We start from the raw sequence: 8203 nt of genomic DNA, 5'->3' as shown, positions 1-8203 counted from the left end.
CCTCCTCCATCTCCTCCTCCTCCTCCATCTCCTCCTCCTCCATCTCCACCATCTCCTCCATCTCCCCCATCTCCACCATCTCCTCTTCCATCTCCTCCATCTCCTCCTCCTCCTCCATCTCCACCATCTCCTCCATCTCCCCCATCTCCACCATCTCCTCCTCCATCTCCTCCATCTCCTCCTCCTCCTCCATCTCCACCATCTCCTCCATCTCCTCCTCCTCCTCCATCTCCACCATCTCCTCCATCTCCACCATCTCCTCCATCTCCACCATCTCCTCCATCTCCTCCTCCTCCTCCATCTCTACCATCTCCTCCATCTCCTCCTCCTCCTCTTCCTGCCCTTCTCTTCCTGAATCAGGTCAGCCCACTGTCATACCCGGTTGCAGTCCTCCAGGAAGCTGGGGATGTCACTGTCGGTGGGCTGGAAGCTGATGAGGTCTGAGTGACCCTCCTCCTCTAAGAGGAGGAGTCCTTCTGCATCATCTCGGGACACTGTGGGGAGGAAAGCGCATTCTCACCTTAGACTGGCTTTCTGGAAGGCTGAGCCAACAGTACACAGCCTCTTCCTCCAGCTTGCCACCTTTAACAGCTCATAGTCGCTGCCTACAGGGACGTGGGCTATTTCAAGAGGGATTTATGTATGTTTCTGCTCAGTACACTTCCTAACAAGGGAACCTTTCCACTTGTTCCATCCCTGACACAAGCCTTTGCCCTCACCCTGATTCAGATCATCATGGAGAGAGCCAGCATGGCTGGGGCTGGAGGGAGGGATCTCAGAGCCAGGCATGTCACCGTTGGGCGTAAGGGAGATGTGGCAGTTCCAGCCTGTCTCCAGGCCCATCTTTTCTGCAAACACCTGTGAAAGCCGACGTCAATGAGCAGAGGGCCTTACAAAGATCAGGGGGGACAAACAGGAAGGCTCTCCCCACCTTGCTCCTGAGCTCATCCTCCAAAGAGAAGTAGACAAAGCGGATACAGGCGTTGACCAGCCCATCGATGAGGCGCACGATGTCCAGCCGGGCCTGGTACTGGGAGGACACCATGCCCATGAAGATCTGACCGCTCAGGGCCTGCATGCAGTCTTCTGTCTCCAGCACCTCCCCGATCCCTTCTTCAGGCAGGCACAAGACACAAAAGCCAGCCGGCATGTGGCAAGACAACCAGGACACAGCCCAGTCAGGACATGGAGGAACCGGCAGATTCCAGGAGGCAGCCCAGGGCCACACGCATCGAGGCCACACCCAGAGCATAAGGGCCCCAGGGGACCACACACACACACACACACACACACACACACACACACACATACACACACACACACACACACACAGCCACACAGGTGCACACAGACCCAGGATACATAAAGAGCCAACGCACATAAGAGAGAAGACAAGGAGAAGTAGTCATCAGTGAGGTAACCAGACCAGGAAGCCAGGCTGAGATGGCTCAGCTTCCGCCCAGCCCTGCTCCAGGGCAAGGTGGTTGGGCCCACACTCAGTGCCTGGTTTCCTAGGCTTGCAAGACATGGCCAAATGTGTATGCTTGGGGTTATGGCTTAGAGTCTATGTCCTTATGTTCTAAGAGATTAGACTTGAGTTTCTATCCAATGTTATTTGACAGCTTTCTAAGAAAATACTTTTATATACATTAATGCTCTTGAATACCTCAAGAAATCCACAAGGAAGGGAGAGAAGGCACCTAGTTTTAGATGAGGAGAGACTGAAGAATTCCCCCATATCACAAGCTAGTGAGTACCATACTGTCACCCCAATTTCTATGACTGCCCATGGCACTCTCCTGAGTGACGCCGTGGCCCTCTGAAGCCCATTAGTTCCCCGGCTTCTCAGCCCCAGGACACCCCATGCCATTTCCATTGGGACACAGTACCATCGGAGCTCCAGCTGCTGCGGCGGATGTTTGGCTTGATAGGGACCGTGCTGGGCAGCTCGCACATGGTGAATATGCTGTTCTGGCCGGGGACCTGCACCAGCTCGATGCACTTGCCATTGAGCTGAGAGGACAGCGTGCAATTCATGGGCTTGTAGGCAAAGGCAGAGCAATAGCCGGATAGGCAGGCTCGCTGGTAGAAATCCAGCACTTTCTTTCTGTCAGAGAAGTAGGGGAGGAATAGGCCAAGTGGTCTTGACAGGCCCACAACCATCAGACAGACAAGCAAAGCAGCTAGGCCCTCCCTCACCTGTCTGAACCCGAGAGAGGGTAGATGTCAGCGCCATCCCAGAAGTCTGTGCAGGCCTCCACGACCACGTCAGCACTGCCGTGGGACAGCATCTGCTCTGTGCCTGTGGTAGGAAATGGACCCCATGAGGCCATACACTATCTCCTGCCTTCCTCTGACCTAGCACACTACAGTCCGTCCATACAGAGGATACAAAGGTGTCCCTGATAGAGGGAGGGACTGCCTGGTCAGAGAGCCACCACGGAACACTGATTGACTAGGAATATAGGCACTACAAGCCATATCCTTTGGAGACTCCCGTTCTCTGTGACTCTGGTCACAGCCCCTCCCACATCAAAGGACGTGGAGAACGGCCTAGCATTCAGCTGACTTAGCCTCCCTTCCCCGAGTACATGGATAGGTAGTCTTCTGCACACCAAAGCCTTGGGAAGGCTTGTCTACTGACAAGCTGAAGTGAGGCTTACTGGTGGCAGTGTCTTTGATGAAGAGGCTGATCATGTGGCTGAGCGGGGGGCGCCGCTTGGTGACACAGGAGGGCCGCCCCAGTGACGTCTCCTTCAGGGTCTCAGCGCTGGGGAGACGGTAGAGCGCTAGGTGGTTCTCCTGCTTGAAGAGCTCCTTGGCCCCTGGAGTGAAGCCTATGAACAAGGACAGCAACTCAGGCTCCCTGGCCACCTCACGCAGTGGGACAGGTGGAAGGACAGAATCTAGCTGGCCTGGCCAGCTCCTCACATCTTTATATTCCAGCAATTACTTATCTTGCCAGATGCTGGGCAGTGGTGGCGTATGCCTTTAATCCCAGCATTTGGGAGGCGGAGGCAGGCGGATTTCTGAGTTCAAGGCCAGCCTGGTCTACAGAGTGAGTTCCAGGACAGCCAGGGATACACAGAGAAACCCTGTCTCAAAGAACCAAGAAAAAAAAAAAAACCCACCTTATCTTGCCAGACTAGGAAGCTAAGAGTGGCCAATGTTCATAACAAATGAATGCCAGGGCCAGTCAGTGCCAGGCCTGTTCTGAAAGCCAGCTGTCACTCAGGTGGCCCCGCCCCAACACCATGGTGCCATACCGATGAGCCGGGCCAGCTCGCAGAGGCCCCAGGGCACGTGCACAGGCAGCACGGCGCTGTGGCTCTCCTGCAGCGCGATGTTGCACAGGTGGTCGGAAAAGCGGCACAGGCGCTCAGTGACGCTGGCGTTACACAGGTTCAGCAGCACATTGAGGCCCAAGGGCTTGAGGGAGGTAAGGTGTAACTGCCAGTTGGAATCATCAAACTGGATGCATGAGGGGTTCTGTTGGTCTTGGGACAGGCTCAGCATCTCCAAGTGGTAGTCACACACGAAGTCCTCGGCTTCATAGGGATCGCCCTCTGTCCCAGGCTGGGCCTGGAGGAAATGTGAGGGTAAGGGAAGCCCCAGGCTGAGAGGAAGTGGGGGAAGGCTCTCACACCCAAGCAGGCCTGGAACTAGCCTCCCAAGACAGCCAACCATCCTCAGAAGGGGGCTGGCGCCCCACACTCTCCTATGACTGCTGAGAGCCTGGCAGTGACCTCCGGCTTCTCTTTAGGATCTGTACCAATTTTCTCTGGCCTTTTGGTTAAGATCAACAATAGGACCTACATCCGACAAGCCTGGTAGTGCCCACACAGGGAGGGGACAAGGTCTGGTCTGCGTTAACCAGGGATGACGCCTGACAGGGACTTACAACTAATTGTATATTTCCCAACTAGGAGGCTGCTAACCTGGGGAAGCACTGGATGGGGACAAAGGCCCATCGCAGAGCAGCCTCGGCTCCAACCTCAGCCTCACCCTGCTGACCAGGCCTGAAGCTACAGAAGAAGGGCTGCTGCACAGGACTCTGTCAAAGACGACCAGGCCTGAAGCTACAGAAGAAGGGCTGCTGCACAGGACTCTGTCAAAGGCGACCAGGCTTGAAGCTACAGAAGAAGGGCTGCTGCACAGAACTCTGTCAAAGGCTCAAGCTGAGCTTTTTTAGTTTTAGCAGGGAGGCAGGAAGGCCTGTGACAGACTCAGTGGCTTCTCTACTCATACATCTCCCTCTCACCTTGCTGGGCTCTTCCTCTCCGCCTTCAGTGTCCTTGCTGAAGCTCACATTGGACCCAGATGGGTGTTTGCTGCGGCCGTGCCCTTTGTGATGAGAGAAGGGCTCAGAGCACTTGGGACCGTCGCCGGGCCAGTCACTGCGCTCCTGCTCGTTGGAAAGGTGCAGGGTATTGTTCAGGGAGCCAGCAAGGAGGGCATCACGTTCATGGGGCTGAGGAGAACAGGAGCACAGGTCTCTGCCAGAGCCCCGTGGCTCCCTAAGACCAAAGAGGCATGTGGTGCCATTCTGGGTTTCATGTTGCTTAGCCTCTGTGTTTTGTTTTTTGAGATGGGGTTTCTCTGTGAGCCACTGGCTGTCCTGGAACTCACTGTGTAGACCATGCTGGCCTCCTGCCTCTACCTTCCGAGTGCTGGGATTAAAGCCCCGTGCCATGCCTGGTCATTTATCCTGAGCCCCCTTTTCCCTCCTAAACCTCTCTCCCAAGGCCACAAGCCTAGCTCTGAGGCTAAGCAGCCTGACCTAACCCCCATGAGAGCTGGCCATACCTCCTCCTCCACCTCGGGATGGCAGAAGGAGCGGGTGGACAGGTCGTCTGTGAGGTCCTCATGGCTGTTGTGAGGGGGCTCCACCTTCCCGCTAAAGAAAAGCACAGTCTCTGGACTTGGATTTGGCCATGATAGGATCCCCTGCTTGTCTACACAGCACAGTACCTGTGGGGAGAGAAGCAGGGTTAGAAAAAAACTCGGTATTAGTCTAACTGCCCAGTGGCCACACACAGAAGAGACGAACAATCCAGACCCAGCCAAAAGGTCTAGAGTGACAGGACGGCCTCCCAGCAGAGCCTCCTCACCGTAACAGAGCCCAAGCTGTGCAGCAGACTGGCACTGTGGCTCAGGGTTGGTGATGTGCCCTGGATCACCCTCACAAAGTGACCCCAAATGCAGCGTAGCATTTCCTGATGGGAAACAAGACAGTCTGTAAGGCTATTTGGGGCTCAGCCTTATTTTCCTGAAGACAGCCCATAGGACCCAGATCAAGAAAGTCCAGGGGAGGCTGGGAAGTGGGGTTCTAGGATAAGATATTAATACAGGTTCAGGTCTAGGTCATGCCCAACATGGGTAAAGTGAGTGGAAGCTCAAGGCCACAGTTTACAGAGATCCAAGGAGAACACAGTACTTCATGCCTGCAGGGGTCTAGCGGAGTCCCTAGCTCAGCAGTTTACCTGAGAGGAGACGGCTTCAGTATAGCTGCTCAGAGTGTCCTCTGAGAACTTGGCCAGCTGCAGAGACAGGGTGCCATCAGTGAGGGAAAACCTGCCTTCTCAAAGGCACCTGCCAGGCTCCTGACCCGGGAGGGAGCACCAGAGAATCCCAACTCCCCATGGATGGGACCCACACGTAGGCCTGGCCTGGAACCCAGTTGGTAACAGAAAGTACCTGGACCCATACAGAGCTTCCCAGAACCTCAGCATGCTAGAAACAAGGTAGAACTGACCCCGTGCCCCACTTCCTGGCACAGCCAGTTAACTGTTTCTGTTCCTGCCACTGCCCTCTGGATGCTCGGGAACAACTTACCAGGGAGCTGGGGGAAGCCTTGCTCATTTGGGCCAGGACACGAGCTTCTCCACAGGCGGTAGCCAGGACCCAGAGGACTGGGAAGAGCAGGGGGAGGATGGGCAACATGCCATTTACCTGAGAGAGAGTGAGCCACGCCCAGGTCGTAAGGAGCTGTGTCTACAGAGTGGGGAAGAAGGGGAGGGATGCCCTGCTACACAGCCATCCCCAGGGAGAAAGAAACAGCTATTCAGCTATCGGGGAGCTGAAAGGAAGGGAGACAAAACCAGAGGGAGGAACAGGGCAGACTGGCACAGCAGGGAGGACCAGGGCAGCCTGGCACAGCAGGGAGGACCAGGGCAGACTGGCACAGCAGGGAGGAGGGAGGACCAGGGCAGACTGGCACAGCAGGGAGGACCAGGGCAGACTGGCACAGTAGGGAGGACCAGGGTAGACTGGTACAGTAGGGAGGAACAGGGCAGACCAGCACAGCAGGGAGGAGGGAGGACCAGGGCAGCCTGGCACAGCAGGGAGAAGGACCATCCTTGCCTGGAGCTGGAGAAGAGTGTACTGCCAGGAAGTAACCCCAGGTGCCTTGAACATGAAGCGCAGGGCATTGGTGATGAGAAAGCCAGCCTGTGGGGACAGGATGGGCACAGTCTTAATGCCTTCCCAAGGGAGGCCCTTCCTTTGCCATTTACACTGCTGGTTCACACACTGCTGGCTCATACACAAACTCTCTCCTGGGCTGGGCCCTGCAGCTCACCCATGTCTGCCCTCTCCCCTGCCCTGCTGCCCCACGCACCAGGACCACCGGCACGGCATAGTGAAGCATCACTGACTGTACTGTGAACCTTTCATTGTCCAGAGCAGTGACCGGGCGGGACAGGGCTGTGTCTAGGCACCATCTGCAAAAGAGGCAACCCTCAGGCTCTCTTCAGGAGGATGCCCAACAGCCGCAGTTTGAAAGGGTTCTGGGCCTCCCTCCAGGACAAGCTTCACCAAATACCTCCAGGTCCTGTCATTCCCTAGCCAGGCTTGGCCCTGGCCTGGACCACACAGTGCCCTGAGAGAGGGGATCTGACCACTTCCACAGGCATTCCTTCAATCTAAAAATGCTCACGAGAGGCCGAGGAGGCGCCTGTTATTGGCAGGGCCAAGAATGTAGGAGGCTCCTTCCTTGTAACTGGAAGCACTAAAGGAGAAGACAGCAGGACAAGGAAAGTGACAGAGCTACCTGATGTTGTCAATCACAGGCGTTTCCAGGACTCGGAAGAGCCGGTATTGCTGGGGGTTCTGTGGCCCTTTCTTCACTTCTCCCCGGGGTGATGGTGGTGGAGAGAAGGGGGGAAACAGGTCTCCAGGCTCCAAGACAATGTGCTCGTCATCCTGTCAGCATTGATGTGGGGTGAGGGATCAATCAGAGTGCACTGGGGTGGATTTAGGGAGTGGATAGGAGTGGGGAGATATGGAGGTCGGGAGGGAGGAGGGGGGAACTGTTTTGTTTTGGGTTTCTTGAGACAGTCTCACTATCTCATACTACCCAGGAACTCTCAATTCTGCCTCAGCCTCCACAGTGTTTGAATTACAAGTGTGTATCACCATAGTTGGCAAGATCACTCTTTCTGGACAGTGCCAGCTAAGTAGAAATGGCTCCCAAGGGTCCGCTAACTAGCAATGAGCCTGTTGGGGTGGGCCCTATGGGACTTGGGTTTCTAGGGCTTAAGAATCCAGGAAAAGTCAAGCAGCAGGAGGAGGAGATTCCAGTCCTGCCCAAGTTTCCTGTGAAGCCCCAAGCTGGCCAGGAAGATTCAAGATCTCTAGCCTAAGGACTCCTAGTTTTAGATACTCCCCTAGCTGTTTCCATTACCTTGATGCCCCTCAGGGAGGCAAAGGACTCCTGGCCAGGCCTCAGGGCTATGATATCTCCTTCTACCAACAGGCTAACTGGCAGGTTCACCAGGTGTCCATCTCTGTACGCCCAGTGAAGGGACCAGGACGGTGCGAAGGGCATGTGGAGGTCTGGATACATGGAGTTCGGCCACTTGATCTCTTTTCCATCCCTGAGAGCATCTAGTGAAAAGAGAAACAACAGCCCCAGGCCTGTGCAACCTTCCCTGTGCATGCAAACGCACCCCGGGTCAGCAGTGCCTTCCCTGAGACTCCTTCCCTAGTGCCAAGTGAGTCAAGAATTATTCCAGCACTGTGGGGAGGGGGTAAGACACAATAAACCTGTCTGCAGGCAACAAGAGATGGCTGTCAGGATGGGACAGCATGCAGAACAGGCACAGAGGGACTGCATGGGGACAGGCATGGAGGGACAGCGTGGGGACAGGCATGGAGGGGCAGCGTGGGGACAGGCATGGAGGGGCAGCGTGGGGACAGGCAT

The 8203-nt window shown here is 55.7% G+C and overlaps 1 protein-coding gene across 7 annotated transcripts in view; it reads right to left on the bottom strand.

Moving 5' to 3' along the window:
- Window positions 1–8203, bottom strand: part of Tmem94 (transmembrane protein 94) — a 38687-nt gene that overhangs the window by 4929 nt on the left and 25555 nt on the right. For 4 of the 7 annotated variants that reach the window (XM_031355150.1, XM_031355146.1, XM_031355147.1 and 1 more), the window contains exons 6-21: window positions 7685–7887; window positions 7052–7203; window positions 6620–6722; window positions 6364–6450; window positions 5836–5952; window positions 5484–5540; window positions 5112–5216; window positions 4807–4971; window positions 4262–4471; window positions 3267–3582; window positions 2664–2837; window positions 2200–2302; window positions 1890–2107; window positions 932–1113; window positions 720–858; window positions 379–494 (exon numbers count right to left, since the gene is read on the bottom strand). In XM_031355150.1, the coding sequence (XP_031211010.1) occupies window positions 379–494; window positions 720–858; window positions 932–1113; window positions 1890–2107; window positions 2200–2302; window positions 2664–2837; window positions 3267–3582; window positions 4262–4471; window positions 4807–4971; window positions 5112–5216; window positions 5484–5540; window positions 5836–5952; window positions 6364–6450; window positions 6620–6722; window positions 7052–7203; window positions 7685–7887 (2447 nt within the window). The remainder of the gene's footprint in view (window positions 1–378; window positions 495–719; window positions 859–931; window positions 1114–1889; window positions 2108–2199; window positions 2303–2663; window positions 2838–3266; window positions 3583–4261; window positions 4472–4806; window positions 4972–5111; window positions 5217–5483; window positions 5541–5835; window positions 5953–6363; window positions 6451–6619; window positions 6723–7051; window positions 7204–7684; window positions 7888–8203) is intronic. The other 3 variants (XM_031355149.1, XM_031355151.1, XM_031355152.1) reach the window with 2 other exon arrangements.

The sequence above is a fragment of the Mastomys coucha genome, unplaced genomic scaffold, assembly GCF_008632895.1.
Source record: "Mastomys coucha isolate ucsf_1 unplaced genomic scaffold, UCSF_Mcou_1 pScaffold5, whole genome shotgun sequence".
In the NCBI taxonomy this organism is placed as follows: Eukaryota; Metazoa; Chordata; class Mammalia; order Rodentia; family Muridae; genus Mastomys; species Mastomys coucha.
The sequence above is the reverse complement of the archived record's forward strand: the minus strand, read 5'-3'. Positions and strand labels throughout refer to the sequence as shown.